This window comes from Saccostrea cucullata, unplaced genomic scaffold, assembly GCF_032062105.1.
Source record: "Saccostrea cucullata isolate Sc308-1 unplaced genomic scaffold, CSIRO_AGI_Scuc_v1 ctg1443, whole genome shotgun sequence".
Lineage (NCBI taxonomy): Eukaryota > Metazoa > Mollusca > Bivalvia > Ostreida > Ostreidae > Saccostrea > Saccostrea cuccullata.
In genome coordinates this window covers 94,101-114,991 of record NW_026930741.1, presented here as the reverse complement: position 1 = coordinate 114,991, position 20,891 = coordinate 94,101, and the positions used below count along the sequence as shown (strand labels likewise).

The following is a 20,891-nucleotide window of genomic DNA, read 5'->3' as shown; positions in this document are numbered from 1 at the left end:
CATTGGAGCCACACCCTGACTCAATAACCAATGTCTGTATCCCATAATTGGTTCAGTGGTTCAGGAGAAGAATTGAAAATATTCAAATGTTTTTGAATGATACACGACGTACGGCTGAAGATGATGTAGACGGAAGAAAACGATAGCAATAGGTCATGTGCACCTGAGCGACGCATGTGACCTCAAAATCTTGCTATACCCTAGCCTTAGTCAGTTAGTGAAAACCAATTGTAAGCTTGTTGGACATTTCCTCCTTCTTTTTTTACATGAATTCAAAGTCAGCAAGATTTTTAATGATGCTTTAATAAAGATTCTAAACTAAGTTCAAAACAGCAAACAAGAAGTCACGTTGTTCTGAATTGAAAGAGAAAAGGTAAAAAATAAGAGTTTTTTTTCATGTCGATTACAATTATTCGACTGAAAACATCCCAGTAATGCCGCTCGGAGTTGCAACTCTTTGTGGTGGCTCGGGAATTCCAGATTCGGTCGAAGAAATTCCATCACGTTTAATAAGTTGTCTGCCAGTAAATATCTTTTTCCGAGGCATTGCCCACTTTTTGAATGCAGTTTCAGACATCGATGTTGTGTCGTTCTTTCTTATATTGGCATTGTGTTCTGCTAAAGAATTCATGGCTGACATCCTCTGTTCTTCGCTCTCAAAGGGGAAGGATTTCCTCCAGGTTTCATCACTTGACGTTGTTGGTATATCGCTTTTAGGAGCTAAAAGCTTTGGATTGTATCTGCCTCTTCGTGCAAGTCTTACAAAAGAGATAAATGAAAAAGATGTAATAATGTCTGCACATTGAAAGAAAAAGCATTTTACAAGAGGCCCAGGGGCCACATCGCTAACCTGAGCACATCGGCTAGGAAAACGCACAATCAGATCGGAATTGAAATGTTTACTAAAGAGGGGGGGGGGTTGAATTCTAATACTACTTGAGAGTGCCTCCATATCAATTCTGCATATAACTTCTAAAGAAAGTTTTTAAGAAAAAGATTTTTATAGATTTTTTAAACCTTTTGTTTGTATATTACTTTGTAATAATTTGAATTTGACTCCCCATCATTTCCCTCCCTATCCTAAAGGGTACTCATGATTTTAAAATAAATTAAATCTTCAATACATGAGGATTAACATGTTAATATGACTTAACATAGCTTCTCTGTTACTGAGATTTTTCCCTTTATTGTCCTTTGTAAAACTTTGATCTACCATTGGTACCCTTCCCAACTCTTCGATGTTATGATTTGTATAAATTTAATTCTACACTTCATAAGGATGCTTCCATATAAATATCACTAATCATAATTTGCTATTCTAAAAAAAGGATTTTTAAAATATATTTTAATGTAAAACTTGAATCCCCCATTGTTGCCCCACCCTTTCCCTGGGGGTTATGATTTGAACAAACTAGAATCTATAGTATCCGAGGATGCTTCCATAAAAATATCACTAATCATGGCTTTGCAGTACTTGAGAAGAATTTTTTAAAAATTTCCCTACATATTCATAGTACATTAGCTGAGGAGGATTCAACATGAGTTTCATCTTTCCTGTCCCAATGGTTCTTGAGAAGAATGTTTTTAAAGGTTTTTCCTTTATATTCCGATGTAAAACTTTGATCGGCCATTTTTCCCCATCCCTTGCCCCAGGGGTCATGATTTGAACACACTTAAATCTACACTACCTGACGATGACTCAACATGAGTTTCATCTTTCCCGTCCCAATGGATCTTGAAAGAAGATTTTTAAAGATTTTTCTTTTATATTCCTATGTAAAACTTTGATCGGCCATTGTGGGCCAACGTACTCTATCCCCGGGGGCCATGATTTGAACAAACTAGAATATACACTATCTGAGGATGATTCAACATGAGTTTCATTTTTCCTGTCCCAATGGTTCTTGAGAAGAAGATTTTTAAAGATTTTCCCAATATATTCCTATATAAAAATTTGATCGGCCATTTTGCCCCAACCCTTGCCCCCAGGGTCATGATTTGAACAAATTTAAATCTACACTAGCTGAGGATGATTTCACATGAGTTTCATTTTTCCTGGCCCAGTGTTTCTTAAGAAGAAGATTTTTTAAAAATGCCCTTAATTTTTCACTAATTCATAATAATGTCCCCTTGGAAGAGGGCGTGGCCCTTCATTTGAACAAATTTGAATTCCCTTTACCCATGAATACTTAATAGCAAGTTTGGTTTTTCCTGGCCCAGTGGTTCTTGAGAGGAAGATGAAAATGCCCTTAATTTTTCACTAATTTATAATAATGTCCCCTTGGAAGAGGGCGTGGCCCTTCGTTTGAACAACGAGTGATCAGAAAAGCTCACTTGAGCCTTCGGCTCAGGTGAGCTAAAAATGTATTTAGAAATTGCATTTAATTTCTTCATGTACATGTAATACTGTGGATGTGATAGATTACCTTCTATTTGATGGTGGGAGAAACATACTGTCAGAGACTTTGCTACTGGGTCGACGCTTTTTCACATGTCTCCAGAATAACAGGACGGGGAAACCAATGATGAAGAGGAATCCTATCGCTAGTCCAAAGGTTTTAGGACCATTCAAGACACATTCATACCGACCAATTAAGTTTTCACAGTCGTAAAAGACCGAACAGGGGTTTGGGTGACATTCATTAATGTCAGTTTCACACCATTGTCCATCGTAACCAAGGCTACAATCGCAGGCAAAATTATGGAAACTATATGCACGTGATGAATCAGTGCAAGACGTTTCTGTTAAGTTTATGCATTTACCGTGAACACAAGGATTTTTCAAAACAAAAACTTGGATAGTTATCTCTTTACTGTAGCCATACAGATTTCGAGAGTCAAGCTGGTCGTCATGGGCTCTGATTCCAACTTCACTGAGGCCACTAAATTCTTTACTCAGATGGTGACTTAGATACATTTCAACATGAGAACTTGAGTGAGAACTTTGAATGCGGTTAGTCCCAGATTTTGTCAGCTTGAATGAAGAAAGTTGGCTTGCGGAATCGTTTATCAGCCTGATTGTTAAATTATTGTTTTTATCAACGTCATCGGCCGAGATAATTCCATATATATTATCTCTTGTGATATTTCCCTCAAAAACAATTGTATGCGTATCTCCACTAGAATTTAGTGGAAAATGAGGATGGAATTCTATTGTGGGATCATCATTTGTAGGATCGATTTCAATGTCAAAGACCTTGCAGGATTTTGTTGCTACAAACGGTGACGATACATTTACTTCGGTTACGCATATCTTTACAGAGTCATTTCCACTGAAATCCTCGTTTGGAACATAAATAAACCAACCGTCTAATGATATATTAGCTTGACCATTTCTAGAGTTTTCTTCTATAGAATAATGCAAACTGTCATTCTCAATATCATAGGATTCTATTAGAACCTTAGCAGTAGTTGTATTATCTTCCAGGTAGTGCAGAGGACCGTTTGTGGTAATGATCGGTTTGTTATTTTGTGCATCTCTTTTGATTTTCATTACTGTAAACATTCGAGGATGGCTTTCCAATGTTTTATTGCCTGTACTTCTTTTGTTTCTTCTAAGATCTGTTTGGAATACTTTAGAGCAGACCTGAGGCAAATATAATTCAATAATTACATCATCTCAATGTACAAAATGTGTCTTATTACATTAAAAACGATAAGTGAAATAAAATAGTTTTTGAACATACCAATGTATCAAGAATATTTGTAGGGATGTTTGAACCCTTGCACATTTCCTCAACGGAGACCCATTTCTGTATTTCTAAGGAACAGAGTAAGCCGTGCATTGAACAATTGATATTTATATCAACACAAGTGATAACTGTACTGTTTTAAATTTGAGCAATCTATCTCTATCCAGGTATACAAGGATAGAGTTGCTTGAAATAACATTCCATCTATCAGATAAACACAAAGCCAGGAAAGATTGGATAACTCACCTCTATCCCAATACACAAGAGCTGGAATGTTCATATTTATATCAAAATCGGAGGAGTTTACGGCAATTTTTGTGATGACATCCACCAATTCCTCTGTGGGTGTGATATAAAAAGAAGGTCCTGTGTTCGAAAGGATTCTAAAAAAGGGACTAGGAGTCATTTTCTTTTTTACGTGATCTTGATTTACAAACTTTCTTAGACTAGATTTTTCTCAATAAATTGTTAGATAATTTGCATGTGACAAGAATTATTTTCGGACGTCATATATTTCGTGTACTGAGTACTATCTTGAAACTTAAACTTGATTTGAGATATCTTAAAGTGCTTAAATAGTTCATTTATATTAGTTTTCAAAGTTAACCTGTTCCTCAGAAATCGAGAGGTATCAGAAAATCTTTCTGTTGGGTTCACAATGTATCTTATGTAACTTCCGGAGGCAGCAGACCCGTACTCCTCTGTGTAGTCCTTCTCTGTTAGAATCCCACTCAGAACACCGCCTATTATCAGTCTCATTGATTAATCAATGCACAAATTATAATTGACAATATAACGTGATAAGTTTACTATTAAATAAAAACCGAAAATATAGCTAAAAAAGAGAGAAAAGATTACTTTAGAAATAAGCTCCTCCTTAATTTTTTTTTATTTATCAATTATTTATATAATATGTTTAAATTTCAAAATTTAAATGATTTCAAATTGCGTTATACCATTTGGGTTGATTTCAAGATTTCTTCCAACATGAATTTGATTCGAAGTTCTGCGTCTTTTATGTACTGTAAATTCTTTGTCTTCGTTGCCTGATGAAAGATAATAAAAGCATAAAAGCTTTTTATGTACATTTGAATATTAATCAGAATTCATTATCATTCATCCTCACGAAAATTCACCCCCAAAAAAAAGAATTTTGGTTAACATACGTTTTATACAGAATGGCTCAATTTGTCTGGAACTTGATAAGTGAGACCTCCCTACAGCAAACAACGTAATATAGAGACAAAGCCCTGGCTCCATATTGAAGAAAGTGTTTGCTTTGGCTTCTTTAAGTGTTTCTTCTGTCCAATTCCGTTTTGCGTATTCGCCAACAGTTGCATTTAATGATTTGTCATCAATTCGCAGCTCCCCGTTCTCAATAGCAGCTTTCTTGGAATTTTTTAATCCTATCTTCACCCGTGGAAATATGTCATCTCCCCTTGGCACAGATCCAACTTGCCACTCTTTAACAAAATTCAATTTAAATTTTAAAAAAAAGTCAAATAATGAATTTCAAGATAATTGTTAAACGATTCTTCAAATTTAGAAACCATATCCTACCATAAAATTCCACATCAGCCTTTCCACCTGTCCATGTTATTCCAAGTTCTCTACTATTTTCAGTTGTGAAGCGACCTTGACTTCTTGATTTACCAAACAGAAGTTTAACCTTCAGGCCACTGATATCAGGGGCTTTGGTTTCTACCGTGATGTTACACGTTTTCGTTGCCGTTAAATCGGCAGAGTTAATCGCTGTTATTGTGATGAAGTAAGTATGATCGTGAAGAAGTTTACCATCTAGGTCATCAATTTTTATCTTCGTAGCCAAACCAACTCCTGTTTTATTGTATATGTCTTCTCCACCTTCAAAAAATAACATTTTATTTTACCTTGTTACCTTTCATTTAAAAGTATTATTGATATCAATGTTTTTTTTTAGATTTACCTGGAGTTGTTCCGATGGAAATATTATACGCTACGATATCCCCAACGTCTTCAGAGCCATCCCAGTACGCAGCGATACTTTTATTTGTCCCCTGGAAAAGTGAAGGAGCGTCCATGGAGTCTGAAGGATCAAGGCAACGAACAAAATCAAGAACAGGTGGAGAAATGTCCACCATAACAGCATCGGAAGAAACAACGGTTTCCAGTCCTGCATAATTAATCGCTTTCACATTAATGTAATAGGTCGGAGCATGGAAGCTGGATCCATTGGCTTTGATATCTGTTTTATCGATTGTTGCATATTGCAGATTTACATTATTTATGGTAAAAGGCAAAATATTAAAATCTGCTTGATGAGTTTTACATAAAGAATCACAATCAATGTTACAATCGGATTTACAGGGTTTACAAAAAGTTTTAAATCTGGTGAACGGAGAAATTGATGCAGTGTTATTGGTGCTCTTGGTATCCGACAGACCAACAAAAATCTCTTTTATTCCACTCTCGGTGTCTGAAAAGGGTAAGCCGTGCATACACGGTTTTTCCATTGGTAAAGGTATTTTAAGGTCAGAAATAACAGCAACTGATTTGTAGGCAACAGGAAAGTCGGGGTCTGAAATTGGTGGAAAGTAGTTATCCTTATTCCAATTGTAAATGCCCATTATCCCTTCACTTGAAAGTCTCAAACCACTGTATTCCCCCTTCAATACACCATTAATGAAAAATCGCAATCCCCATGTTGTGTGTGTAGCCAGTTCATTTTTTGCTGTGCTGAAAGAAAATTCTGTCCCTGATGAAGTAGGGTTATATTCGAGAACAACTTGCTTTACCTCAGATCTATATTTGTCCTTTATCCAAAAGAAAGCGACCCAGTTATCATCAAACTGATAACCAGGAAGGTGGACGCCGAAGCTGTATTCTCCTTCCTTTCCAATACTCATGGAATTTCTTTTAGACTTGTTCATCGCATTTTCATTATTTTCAGGGTCCTCTTGTTTGAGAGAGTCTTGTGTTGTCCATGACTTGCTAATGTGGGTACTTTCTGTTGTCATGGTTAGGTTTTCGTTATCAACAGAATTCGTTATATTTTTACTCCGGTAATCAGATTTATCATTCCATTCTTTAAAAGATGAGTTAACTCTCTTTTCTGGTGTATATTCAAAGTTGGATACAACTGAATCTTTGTCCGATCCAAAGAATATTGTAGAGACCATATTAAGGCCCAACACAGATTTAATGTTAACAGTGTAATTGCCATTTCGTAAATCTTTATTTTCCACTAAAATTCCTCCCTTGATAACGCTTCTCAAATTATCATCGTGACGAATTAACAAACTTATTTTGTTTCCATCTGTTTCAATACACTTGGGAGAAAATTGATCATCTAAAATAGAATATGATTTCTTTTTATCTGCAAAAGGAACCAAAACTTCCTGAGATTCACATCTAAAGGGAGCATTGTTTGAAGGATTTGATATACCAAACAGTCCGTCCACGTGACTAGTGAATGGTTGGAATGAAAGTTCTTTGAACCAACTATTTCCTCTTTTCACTGCTCCTGGCATAGGAGATGAGAAATCAAATCGAATATGTTTTGAAACAATGTTTGCTTCCAAGCCTGCTTCATTCCAAGCTTTTACTCGTCCAATGTAGGAAACTCCTGGTTCAAGTTTTAAGTCATAGAAAACAATTTTATTATCATTTTCAACGCGATCCTCTTTCACAAGAGTATAAAAATCAGATGTTTCCGCATTTTTTGCATCTTTATCAGAGCAAGCCATTGTGCTGAAGATTGATATTTCGTATAATTTAACTTTGCTTTCCTTATCTTGGAAAGGATCCCATTCAAGTAAAAAGTGATCAGGTTCTGTTGAGTAAAGAACATTATCACCCTCGCTACCTTCAACAAAAATACCTCCCGGCTTTGGAGGAGTGGTGTCTATAAGAATAGGATCACCATGCACGCCGATGCAACGCCCAGTAACATCCGTTGCCACAACAGTAACAAAATAGTTGTGATTATGTTTTAAATGCAGATTCTTAAATTGGAAAAAAGTATCTCTCTCGACCTTAAAAACTGGTACTTGATCAAGTTCTGGTAAAATGCTATTAAATTCTACACAATTTAGAGTTCCGTTAGGTAGACTGGGGGAAAATGAACTTAATCCAATGCGGAAATAGTCTATACCCATGTCAGCCTGGAATCCAGTCCAAGAAACAGCAAGATCGGAAGTAGAGGACTGTATATTTGAAGACTCGATTTCCCCAGGAATTATTTCGTTTCTATACCCTACACGGATTCCATTAGAATAACTTTCCTGTGTACTCCCAGCACGACTCATTGCTCGTACAGTGATATAGTATTTGACAATTTTGGCGGTAAGGTTTAGCCCAGTAAATGTATATGTAGTGTTAAGGCCTACGTTTTCAAAATAATGAACGTTCGTTCTCGTATTTGGAAAACGCCTGTCGTTTCCAATGGCCACTTCGTAATATACAATTTGCTGGGTCGGGTCTCTGGAGTTCAAACTTTTGCCAAATGCATCCCAGTTAGCACTTAAAGATGTTACTGACTCTTGGTAGTTTAGATCCTCCTGAATACCATCACGAACATCGCCAGGAATAGGTGGCTGTATTTTAACCGCCACCCCATTCGATCTACTGATTCTCGTTCTATTTAAAGCATCAGTTGTTTTGATGACGTTAATATATGTTATTCCATTCTGAAGAGTCACTAAATCAGAATAGAAATGAGTCAAACCTTTTGGGATTAAAGATGGCGATTTAAAAATTGAACCATCTAACATTTCTACTGACCATTCAGCACTGATGATATTACATGGATCAGAATATATCCATCGTCCTTGAAGAATACCCAACGATGACTGGAAATCAATATCTTCATCTGAAGGCCCATCGATAACCATTAGAGAAGGCTGTGAACTTATCACAACTGGATCTGATCTCATTTGACCATATAATCCAGCTTTGTTGAAGGTTCGAACGGTGGCGTAGACTTTACTTCCTTCAGGCATAAAAATACCGTTGATCAAAAATTTCTCTGGATTTTCAAGGGTTATAAAATCTTTTATGTTTGTCGTTTTGCCATTCGTTCCAACGGCAACCTCATACCTTGAAAATAAAATGAACTATTAAGATTGTTTTCCTTTGAAGAGGTCTTTCAGAATCGATTTAACGTAAGAAATAATGAAATCAATTTTGTGCTATTTATCTTTTTAATCACGGTAGAATTATAGAAAGACATGGTGTCATAAAAACATTTATCAATTTATTGTAAAATACGATACCTCAGTAGTTCCGATTCCTTATCAATCCAACCAAAAGTCCTTACTTCGATAAATGTTTGAGGGATCTGGCATAACTGTCTGTTTGGCGGCTGGTCCAGGTCAAGTGAAGTGATAATTTCAACTCGGCCTTTCTCGGGTGGTGTTCTGTCTACACTTATTTCATAAGGTTTAACAGAAATTAAACCAACCCCATTGATTACCTTTATAATTATATAAATTTTAGAAACTAAATTGTTTTTAAGTTTGGTGTGCATATCTCGAATCCAGTTTCTCTTCAGCATTGGAATTTCATGAAATTCAGAAATATCAGGGACCGTTTCATTCGTTCCTACACCAACAAATACTTTTGTGATCATACTTTCTTGATCTTGTACCATTCCCCATTGGCATTCCACTAGAGATCTTCTATCTGATATAAACGGGGTGCAATGGTAATCCGTGATGACTGGAGCCGTAATGTCAATAGTGATAGCTGGTGAAGTAACAATTTTTTTGTTCCTGGCATTGTCTGTAGCGCCAATGTTAAGATAGAAAGTTTGACCGTTTGTGAAAGATGCTGCTCCAGCCGGAATGAAATTTATTCTTGTGAAAGTTCTTTGGTGAAGATCATCTTTTCCAGGCAGCGTTCCGATAGACCACCATGTTTCTGCTATACCCGAGGAGTCTGAAGAATTCCAACGGACTGACGCTGCATCAGTTCGATCTAGATAAAGAGTTTCTCCTTTCAGATCGGAATCAATGATTTTTTCTCCAAACTCGATTATCTTTATTTCTGGAGGTATTGTGTCCAATTTTATTCCGTCAGAAGTTGAAACGATATATTGTCCAACTTTGCAATTATAACCTGTTCTAGCCCGAACGGTAATATAATATGTAGAATCTTCGTATAAACGAAGGTGCATTTGGCCTTGACCAAAACTTTCATTATGCATGACAATACCGTAATCAGTGAACGGTAGAACATCGTATACAAAAGGTTGATAACCTATAGCCCACTCATACTTCACAATGTTACAACTTTCGCTTTTAAAACCGACAAAAGACATCGCTAAAGATGTCCTGTCTTCCGTGAAGTCCTCATCCACTAAAAGTTGTCTTCCATCAAAAACTGTTCCGGGAATATTCTTCTTCATGATGTAGATTGTTTTCTCTTTATTTATTGTCGAATTTATGCCAGCGCCATTCTCAACAATAACAAAAATTCGGTACACGTTGGAGGGTATTAATTTTAAACTAGGAAAATAAGAACAAAAAATTAGTTAAAGTAACATTAATGTCAAACAAATAACAAATAATTGAAGAAAATATAGTTTTACTTTTTATCCTATTCTTTTTTCGTTTACTATATATAATAAATTTTACAAAGAAATAAACCTCTCAAACGTGTTGTCAAAATGTATATAAAGTACTAACAACATTTTTGATTTACTCATTTTTATGCATAATATTTAACCTAAACTTTTGTGAAACTCAAGATTTAAATGATTTACTTTTCAATATCTATTGTGTGGGAGAATGCATAGGAACGATAATCATTGGGACTCGCTTGTCTTCCTTCTGAAAGAATTGCAACAAAAATCTTGGAAACACCACTTTCAGCATCTAGTGCTCGAAAACTGAGAGTAATTCGCTTTTCATCCGCATGCATGACCGTGCCATTATCAAAGGTATCTTCTGGCACGTTTATTAAACCAACGTGGACCTGAAAAATAAAATTTACATATCATTTTAAAAAAGCTTTACTTTTAAAATTTGATATCTTTTTAACGACAATTTCACAAGTTTACCTCTCGTATTTTCGGTGGTGATGTGTCTATCATTACACCTTCAGATTCCTGGGAGATTGGCATATCTGCATTATTTATTGCGATTACCTTTACAGAATAACTATGGCCTTCTGCCATCTGCAGAGGCAGTTTCACAGATGTCATATTTGTTGCAAATTCTTTCGTTTTAGGTGTTTTCGTTCCTTGATAAAAATCATAAATTCTATACCTATACAGTTTCATACCAGATTCAGGATCGATAAACAACCAAGAAAGAGATAAACTAGAATTATCAGTTTGGTACTTTCTCCCTTCTTTAGACGAGTAAATAAACTTAATGACAGGAGGGGAAAGGTCTACTACGAAGCCTGAGGATATAACCGATGATTCCAATCCAGCCTTGTTTCTAGCAGTGACTTGGGAAATAACATGATCGCCTTGTTGAAAGGACATCGAGAAGTCTTTAAATGTTGTGGAAAGTCCTGCTTGAAATGATCGTCTTTTCTCGCCGTTGACAAACACATGAATAGCATACGCAGCAATACTACTCTCTGGATCTCTGAACCCCCCAAAGTTAACGGCAAGCTCTGCAGTTTCTGACGAAAACTCGATATCTTCTGCCGGGTTATCGCCATCCTTTACGTATCCTGTGACTGGTGATGTTGTATCTATCAAAACTACAAGAAGGGAATAAATTATACATTTTTTAATAGTAACAAAGAAAAAAGGACAGCTTTAAAACATAATTGAGCTAGCAAGTCCAATATTCGAAGCATACCTCCATCAGATGAGGATTTTATAGTCTTTGGATTGAGTGCACTATTTTTGGCCACAACTGTGCTATAGTATTTTTTGTTATGGGTCAAATTGGCTTGGGAACATTTTTCTTTGACATCACGAGACAAAACAATGAAATTGACGATGTCATCTTTTCCAGCTTCAGTTCCAACTCCCCAGGTGTATCTGACAAAAATTATTTTATACTCTTCATCTCTGCTTTTCAGGCTTCTCCATTTGAGTGAAAAATTCTCCAGAGGGACGTTAAAAACATTCAATAAATCAATCAATCTCTGTTTTTCGAATAGGGGAAAAGTAGGACAAAAATAACTACTTTGTCATACATACTGACTGATTCCTGATTCAGGGTCATAGAATCCCTTCCAACTTGCACATATCTCATTAGTCTTTGATTGGTATGCTTCATCCTCATCAAGGGTGGAGCCATCCAAAACTTTACCTGGATATGGTTTCGTTCTATCAATTAAGATGGGGTCATCACTGTGACCGGCGGTAAAAAGTTCAACTAAAAAAAGATATATGAAGGAAAATATGCAGTACCCTTTAACCTATGCATTCATTTATCGAAAAAAAAATCATTACGAATAAGGCGGCTTAACATGCTTTCTAAAAGGAAAAAGGAGGGAGAAAGTATGCCATTAATTAACATCTTGCATACCGTTGTTTACAGCACGTAGGCGAATCCAAGCCGGTTCCCCATCAGTTAAATTCAGGTCTTTAATGACAATGTATGGATTTTCCGTCTGCTTGTAGTCAAATTTCGAATATCCTCGTACTTCCACGTCATGCTTTGTTTTTCCCAGTCCAAAGTCTACTCTTGCAATCTTTGATAATTGATCTTCCGCACCAAAATAGATGGCCATCAAGTTAAAATCCTCATCAAATATAATATCTGTCAAGCCTTTAAATTCTGGAGGTGAAGTATCGACGGTTAATGGAACAGAATGACAAACCGTTGTGACAAGAGATCCGCCATGCACAACATTGTTCAGTGACTGCACAGTGACATAATACTGACCATCAGACAGGTGTACGTCTCTAGCGTAACCGGTATTAGTCCAAAACTTTGGACTTGATAAGTGAGCATGGGGGTCAGCAAAAGGAGAAATGTCAGTTCCACAAATATGTCTACCTACTGCCCACGTGTAACCGAAAATCCCACTCTCTTTATCCACAAAACTGTCAAAATTAGCTGCAAAAACAAAAAAATTGTTTAACATAATTAAAGTATGAAATATTTTTTTTCGTACAACTTCCTATAAAAATACCTAATGGTGCCTGTATAATTACCTGAAACAAAATGGTTGGTGATAGTATATAACGTCTCCTTCAAAGATTCGTGTCCATTAAATACAGTACTTGCGTTTGGGCCGTCTATGATATGCCTGCAACAAAGAGCAAAGATCAACAACATTATACACTGTAATTCATTTCATTGCTTGTTATTGCTTCTCCAAATTTTTACTAAAATCACCTGTGGTTAGGATTTGTGGTAACATCAACACATCTTTGTGTTATTGCAGCATTACAAGCATCGGCTTTCACGTAGTCTTTTGTGGCATTTCCAACATTGACCGGCTCAGGTGGAGTGTAGTCAACCATAGTCCCCCTAGATGTAATGAATGCTTTGTATCCTAAGTCATTTGTTACGTCTGCGTTAATGAAGTATATCACCCCGTGTTGAAGGGATATGTTGTACGACACAAATGCATCATAGCCCAGTCCTAATCGTTCGTAGTTCTTGTACGTTCCACTTATTCTTAGTTCAGCATTTGGTCCCTCAATAACAGATTGGAGGTCACAAGTTTCAGTATGAAATTCAAAATCAAACGAAATGCATTTGTCTCCATAGTTGAGACAGTTTTCAGCGCATTCATCGGCAGAATTAACTTTTGTTCTTCTCATAAACATTGAAGTTAATTTTCCTTCCCTTGGAACAGTGAAATATTGAAGATGTCTGTCATTTGATCCTTCTCTTTTATGGGTGGACTGAAGGAGAAGAAGATCCCAGTCTACAACTTCATTTCCTAACTCCCCATGAGAAAACCCAACACTATGTGAATGTGTTTCAATGAGTTTGGAATCATCGAAGACAATTACTGTTCCTGAAAGTAGGTTTGGATGACTGGTAAATGGGTATGAAGCTTCGATTCGTCCATCAGGTATGGTGTTATCATAAGTATTTAAAGAGCACTCGACAACCGCAGTGCCTCCATTGCTGTTTTGAGCTTTCACTGTCCAATACAGAGGAATACCATTTGGTAAAGTAACAGGTGCTGTCAAAGAGGAACCTTTCATTCCCGTCCAATTAACAACGTTAGATCCACCTCTGTGTGTCCCGATTGCATACGTGAGGGTGACGTCACTAACCTCGTCATCAGCACTTACTTCCAGAAGAAAAGCCGGATCAGTAGGATCTCTGTTTTTAAACTGAGTTATGTCACAACCACCTTCACCACTTCTCTTGCGTCTCGAATTTTGAGAAACATGCGAAATATTTGGTGGGGAATCGTCTTTTTTATTGTGTTCCTTCGTAATCAAGTTCTTCTTTATTGTATTCATTTTGTATCTCCATATGCAAGCATCAAATACAGTTATAGAGAAAAGTCTGATTTTTGCGAATGCTTTAAGTCTCAATTCTAGAGGCACAAGTACCAAATCAAGTTTGAATCTGAAATATATTTGTTAATAATTGGTTAATTAAGCATTGAATCTGAGATATATTTGATAATTATTGGTTAATTAAGTATCCCTTAATTAGGAAAATATAGATTTTAAGAATTAAAGATTTTGTGTGGTTTAAACTTACACTGTAGCAATTGGGAACTTAGAAAATGTTAGTGAAATGGTTATTGGAAAAGATGTTTGGACTAAGTGTCCCTCTAGTCGAATTCCACCATAAGCAATACCAATGTCCACATTAAGTTCACCCCAAACAATTGCCCCAATGCGAGGAATAACCGTGCCCTGCAAACAGATGTTTATGGTAATTGATCATGAGGTAATGCTTTTTTTAAATGTCATCAGTATCTTCTATTAACTTGGATATGACACAACTTATTCTTAACTGTTATATAGAGGATAAAAATGAGTTTTTAGATAATGTATCCTCGTAAAATAAAACCTCTTTTTGATGCATAAAAATCAACAGATGATATACATACGTTGGCTTGCAAACTCATTAATGCCAATGAAATTTCTAAATCTGCTCCAATATTTGCTCCTGCTCCAAAGGCTTAAACGAGAAAGAAAAGACAAAATCCAAAACATATATGAAAAAATAGTATAATTATGTTTTAAATAGTACTATTATACTATTAAATAGCACAACCTATTCTCATTTTGAAATCAAGGACATTTGTAAAAATAAACGATGTCCTTTCAAAAATCATTTTTGAAGTATTGTAAAATATCAAAGTATAATTGAACTACATATGTTTAAAGGCAGTTGCATTCCATTCTGAATGTATGTCAATTTAGTTGCGTTAAAATATCTCTAACGTCTTTTAGATCCATTTCAAACTTACATAATTCGAGTGGAATGGGTCCAACCATAAAATGAAAGCTGATTTCAAATATCGTAATATCTATGTGACCAAGAGGCATAAATTTGCTCATTTTGAGATCCATTGCCGCTGGAAAGGCGTTCTCCATAGCATCAGGATCAATGGCATTCTGATGTAAATTGAATTGTCGTAACCTGGAGGATGAACAATTACATAAAAATATGCATATACCTTTTGTTCTTTTCTTGTCAATGTGTAATTTACATGTAAAGTTCATGAATAATCATACATTGTCTTTCATCATATACATTTTTTTTTTGAAAGTTCATTATTTTTCGTTTCTGTCTTTATGTAATGCTCTTTACCTCTTTGATTATTTCCTCTCTCAGCTTATTCACCAGAATTAACAGTGAATGGATATCTAGACCAAACTCAGAGGTTTCCTCAATAAGGTCCTGTAGGTTTAATGCACGGATTCTTGCGATGTATGGGTCATAGTCACCTGTAGTGATAACATAACAAATTCCATCAAACCCAGATACTACAGTGTATCATAGATGAAAATATGTTTGTATTCAATGTGTTTGTATAATTAAAGACATATGAAAATACAGAAAAGCGTATCAAGATATCGTTTGTTATCTAACAGTTCTTTACCTTGTCCTTTGCAGTGATCAGTTGAGGTGTTGTGCATTTGTAAATTGGACAGTATGTATACGTCAGCGTAGCATGAAAAATAGTCGGAGTTACACAATGATCCTGACATGTTAAAAAAATAAGTCGTCCCATTGGTCAGATTCCGAGCAGTCACAGACATAAGAAAAATTATATCTTTACTTGTCTCGCCATGAAGTGTGAAAGGAAGTTCCTTTGTTTCTGGAATAAAGATTAATAAAAATAGACTTTGCCTCTTTCAGTTTTTCCTCAAAAATCATTAAAGAAAAGAAACAAGCAAATGAAAATATGTTCCTAAACTACACTGGTTTACCGTTTATTGAGACATGAGTGAGTCGCTTCATTCCGTCCATTGATACTTCAAACTTTTGATTACATTGATTCCAGCGAACAGTTAACTTGATAAGGTGTCTCTGATATCCCTCTTTAAACACCGCTCCACAAGTCAACCCCAGACAGTCTCTGTGGGCATCACACAGGTGTCCATACTCCAAAGCAACAGAATCCAGGAAAGATGGGCACTCTTAAAAGATTATTGAAACAGTTTTACTGGAGTTAATCATAGTAATGGTGAAAAAGAAATGTCAAATGAGAAGGATCTAAAGACTTTGTATTGAATAGTGTTTTTTTTTTTTAAGAAATATGGATTCTTTACCTTCTAAAGGCTTCGTGAGAAGTTTATCCACAAGCGTTAACCTGTCTGCACTGGCTATATCATGATAGTCAGCTCCAGCTTCACGAAGCTTATGTCTTATTCTGTGGATAGGTAGACTGTCTGGGTATTCAATCGGCGCTTCTTTCATTGCTTTACTCAGTGACATTATACTGTTGTTCAACTGCATCATTAGAGTCCCATTGATGTTCAAGGACTGGATTTCCGAAATGGAAATTTCAAAAATGTCAAAATTTGGCATGATGGCTCCTTTTCTGTAATTAGATTATTTCATTATTTTGAAACTCTTGTGTATGACATGTATTCTTTTCAGTGTCTGAAACACATTTTGCTTTACTTTTTTTTTTTAATATCAATTTTTTTCTTTTAATATACTTACAATTACAGGTATTATCATTCTATTGTTTGAATTCAAAATAAATTACATACGTCTTCAGTATAAGTGATTCTCTCATTTCTCCAACTTTTGTACCGAACCTCTTAAGTTTGCATTTGAAGGATTTATCGTTTTCGTCGTTGCATTCTACAGCTCTTTTATCACGTATCCCCTTATATTTGATTTCTAAGGACCGCTTTCCCACATGATGTCGATGCAAGAACTTTGGTCCTTTGATTTTCTTGCTGTCTACTTCTCTTGTTGTCTCGGTTTCGTCTTCCTCGGGTTCATCTCCCATGTCAAGGTCGTCTGCCACTTGTCCAATGTAATGATAAAATGCCTCTTTGCACACTGGTTTCCAAAACGATTTTGGTTTTTTCTTCTTTATGTATTTAGAAGGATCGATGTATTCATAATTTTCCTCTGCCAAACCTGTTGAATTCTCTACTCTCTTTCTCATGGACACAGTGATAAAGTTAAAATCGCAATTTTCAAGATTATCAACAACCCTGCCAATTTTATGACCGCCAAGGAAGAACTTTTTCTTCCTGTTTCTAGGAATTTTTGGGCTTACTTGTTTAAGGTTTGACACAATAATTTCATACATGCTGACGTCTACTCTGTGAGGAATGATAAGAACCTCAGTATCGCTGTACCAGGAGACTAGACCAGTCATAGGATTAAGTACGTCCTGAAAGATGACAGATAGTGCATTAAATTTTTAATTTTGAAAAGCAACAAGGAAATATAAGTCGAGAGGAAGAATAATGATAAGATACGGTCGAAATTATATACCATGCACGGACTTAATGCGTTAATACATATCTATATGAAAACCAATACAATATAAACATACCATTTTACTCTTGGAGTCTATCATCAGATCTATCCCCATCATTCCGTTACTTATCTTCCTGTATTCACCACAGGCACATGAAGGTACATCACAAGGGCCGGGAGTTTTTGGAAACTTTCTGTGAAATTTGGCTCCGAAGATTTTTTGGATAAAGAATTTTCCTTTGTTAATGCTGTAATAAGGTAATATTCATAATTGTTTCCATAAATATTTCACTCGTTATTCTTAACTTCTTTGTTGGAAGACAGTGAGTTTATGTTAATGAAAGGTACATTATAAATACTAAAACTTACGCCTCTCTTACGAAGTCATAAGAACTCTTGATTCTCTTGAAGAGGTCAATTACTTCTGTAACTTTGTCCCAGAAAGGTTTGGCAATCTCTTTAACTCTATCCAGTGTTTGATTTAAAACAGGCATAACGGCATCCTTTACCAGATCATGGATGATCCTTTTGTTTTCCTGAGGAAATTAATTTTAAATTTACTTTGAACATTATCTAATCAAAGTGTTCCCGTATTTGAATCTTTTGTAACGTTTGTACTTACACACATCATAAGTCCGTCCGTGATGTCGGCCACGGAAAAATTTGAGGCTGGATCTGTTTTGTAGTGGAATACTTCGTCATTGATCAGACCCATAATGTCCATAACGTCGTTCATCATGCCTTTAACTTCTTCAATGGGGTGAAACCAGTATGGAAGTCCCCCTTTATTTGTAACATATAAAATTCAGCTTACTTAAGTTAGACATGAGGAGTAAATGATAATGATTTTTCCTGATTTGATTTTATCGCTCTCCCTCCTCCATAGCATTTGATCCCACTTCTGATGTTTTGGAGGTCCGTGTTTGCTCTGTTCCTATTTTGTTATGTTTAATGGACTTTTGAACTCGAATACTGTTCGTTATCTCCGCATATTTCATTGCTTTATCTTAACGTGTACCTGAAATATTGCAAAATGAGTTACAGCAACTGGTACATTTCGGGGCTCAAGAACTATCTGTTGATACATTTAACTAACAAAATCATTACCTTTAAAAATGTTTAAGGAATCCATTACTCTCTCTTTTGCTTCTACGAAAGTTATAACAGCTAGTTTAAACCTAAGGAAATCAGAGGGAAAATATCAACAGTGTTAATAATGTCATATTTTTGAAAAAAAACTCACAACACATTATCATAAACCATAATTAAAATCTAAGCATTCCTCAGTGATGATCAGTCACAAAGTTTTTATAAACGAATAATAAATATATATCTTACTTCAGAAGTGCGTTCTCCATGCCATGAAATGACGCTATGGGGTTTTCCCAGAATTTCCAGGAATCTCCGATGAGTTCAAACCCTTCCTTTATTTCTTTGCCGACAAAAGGTAAGGACACAGTGATGGCATCTGCCACACTCTGTCAGGAAAGTTATTAAATGTCAATTTATAAAGATTAAATAGGATAGAAAATTGAAGAAGCTCATATTTATAAATAGATTCATTAGAATAGGGCATATACATGTAAAGCTACTTCAGAATATCAAAATATAATCCATTACAATGAGCTAAAATCTACTTATAATTTTCTTAAATTCCTTCCAATAGCTTAAAACAGGAATTAAGGTTTTTTATTTTATTATTACTAAACAGCTCTTCGTCTACATGATTCCTGATAAAAGTAAAATGATTATAATGAACGAAAACTCACGTGATAGAATCCTAATATGTCACCTTTGACGTCATCGATGAAAACTTTAACACGGTTGATTAACTTTTTGACTCGGTCTGCCAGAGGGTTACCATCAAAATTGTTTATCTTCTGCAGCGATTTCCATACGTTTTCCGCCATCTCTTTTATCAATGAAGGTAAATCCTTCAGAAGTTGTACAAGGTCTGTGATCATCTTTTCTAAGACATGATTCCTTCCCATGTCAATGAGGTCACTAATTAGATCTACTGCTTCCTTTATTGGGTCCACAATATTGTGATAAAGTCTGTCAAAGGCCACCCTGTTATGGCTAAGTGCTGAATGCTGTTTTTCGCCCGCTTCCCATAATAATTGATAATTCATCCAAAAATATTTGATTTTTTTTCCCTAATTATTTTTTTTATCATTTAAATAAATCTATAAATTATTGTACTGGTTATGGATCAAAATTCATGAGATCGGTCTCTATAGTTCTAAAATCTTTTCTAAAACCTAAAATTTTTTTTTTTTGGAAAAAAATAATCTTTCATAAAAATACATTTTTATATGCCATTTTTGTTATCTAGTATTATATATGATTTACTAAAACACCCTGTTATGCATTATTTTAAAATTAAGATTTTCTACGTATTTATGAATTATGCATTTTAATAACATATGAAAATTTTACCTTTAGAATATTTAAGTCGTAGTGAAAGTTTATTTGGTAGCAGACTTTCACTCTGAAGATGTCTATGAATTGATTGATCAATCCCAAATTTGCAGTAGCCCAAGCTTCGTCGTGAACTTTTAAGTCAAATAAACCGCTAAAGGGGGCTGAAAAAGAAAAAACAAATTAACATCAATATTATATTCTTTACACATATATTTCATTATGTAGCTAATTCGAAGGCAAATTTTCAGAAACCTAATTTAAGTTTGATGTAGTTTTCCATAAAGATTCCAAACGATGCCCCAATCTTATTGCTTCCGATGATCTTCTTCCAGTCGACCTTTGGAAGGACAAGTTCAAAGCTCAGAGCTTTCAGGATGTCTGCAAAAGTTCCTCGTCTGACCCGCGTAACAACGGGATAGGAGTACCGGGCCCTGCATTATATATATTTGATGTTTTTTACATTGTTTACAGAGAGTGTATTTTTTTTTCAAATTTAAAGCGAATAACAGAAAGGGCATTTACGCTAGAATGATATTTTCTTGTTCGTGAGTGAAAGATTTTCCGGCAGGGTGAGAAGAATAAACTTCATATGATGCCTGTTTCACTATATTCTCCAGATCGTTCACAGCCGACTTCAGTAAAGCATTGGCGCTCTAAAAATTAAAACAAGAGATGTGTTTCTAATTAACTAAGTTAAAATGTTTATTTTTTATTTACAGTTGACTTTATTAATAAGTTACAGTTTACCTCATTACAAGAAAAATGTCTGAGGGCATAAGCGGCTGCTCTCCTCAATGACGGTGTGGCTTTGTTAGCTTCCATGTACGACACTATGTGCTGGACAGAACTGGGATGACCTGCATTACCTAGAGCATGGACCAGCATTCTCTTCTTTCGTAAGTGGTTGTTTTCTTTTGTGTGTGGTTCCTCTGCAGATCGGCGGTTCCTG

The 20,891-nt window shown here is 35.5% G+C and overlaps 1 protein-coding gene across 1 annotated transcript; it reads right to left on the bottom strand.

The window, feature by feature from the left end:
• Positions 1-288: 288 nt before the first annotated feature.
• LOC134229900 (uncharacterized) lies at positions 289-19,572 on the bottom strand. Its single transcript, XM_062711683.1, has 31 exons — positions 19,288-19,572; positions 18,857-18,996; positions 18,626-18,696; positions 18,141-18,301; positions 17,888-18,054; positions 17,595-17,766; positions 16,792-17,429; positions 16,345-16,616; positions 16,003-16,212; positions 15,672-15,890; positions 15,380-15,516; positions 15,036-15,183; positions 14,673-14,743; positions 14,318-14,475; positions 12,983-14,179; positions 12,799-12,893; positions 12,167-12,700; positions 11,836-12,013; positions 11,489-11,673; positions 10,732-11,387; positions 10,435-10,646; positions 8,945-10,177; positions 5,638-8,768; positions 5,253-5,555; positions 4,859-5,155; positions 4,649-4,738; positions 4,300-4,435; positions 3,939-4,075; positions 3,687-3,760; positions 2,427-3,586; positions 289-758 (listed from the first exon to the last, which is right to left on the bottom strand). The coding sequence occupies exons 1-31, from the start codon at positions 19,507-19,509 to the stop codon at positions 410-412; spliced, it is 12,753 nt and encodes a 4,250-aa protein (XP_062567667.1). The 5' UTR covers positions 19,510-19,572; the 3' UTR covers positions 289-409.
• Between the last annotated feature and the right edge of the window lie 1,319 nt (positions 19,573-20,891).

Excerpts from the sequence above, each read along its gene's own strand:
- LOC134229900 (XM_062711683.1), bottom strand. The coding sequence starts at position 19,509 with ATGGGAAGGAATCATGTCTTAGAAAAGATGATCACAGACCTTGTACAA. Across the intron at positions 16,213-16,344 it reads TCTCACGAAGCCTTTAGAAG|AGTGCCCATCTTTCCTGGAT; the intron begins GTAAAGAATCCA and ends TAATCTTTTAAG. Across the intron at positions 15,517-15,671 it reads TGATCACTGCAAAGGACAAG|GTGACTATGACCCATACATC; the intron begins GTAAAGAACTGT and ends TTATCACTACAG.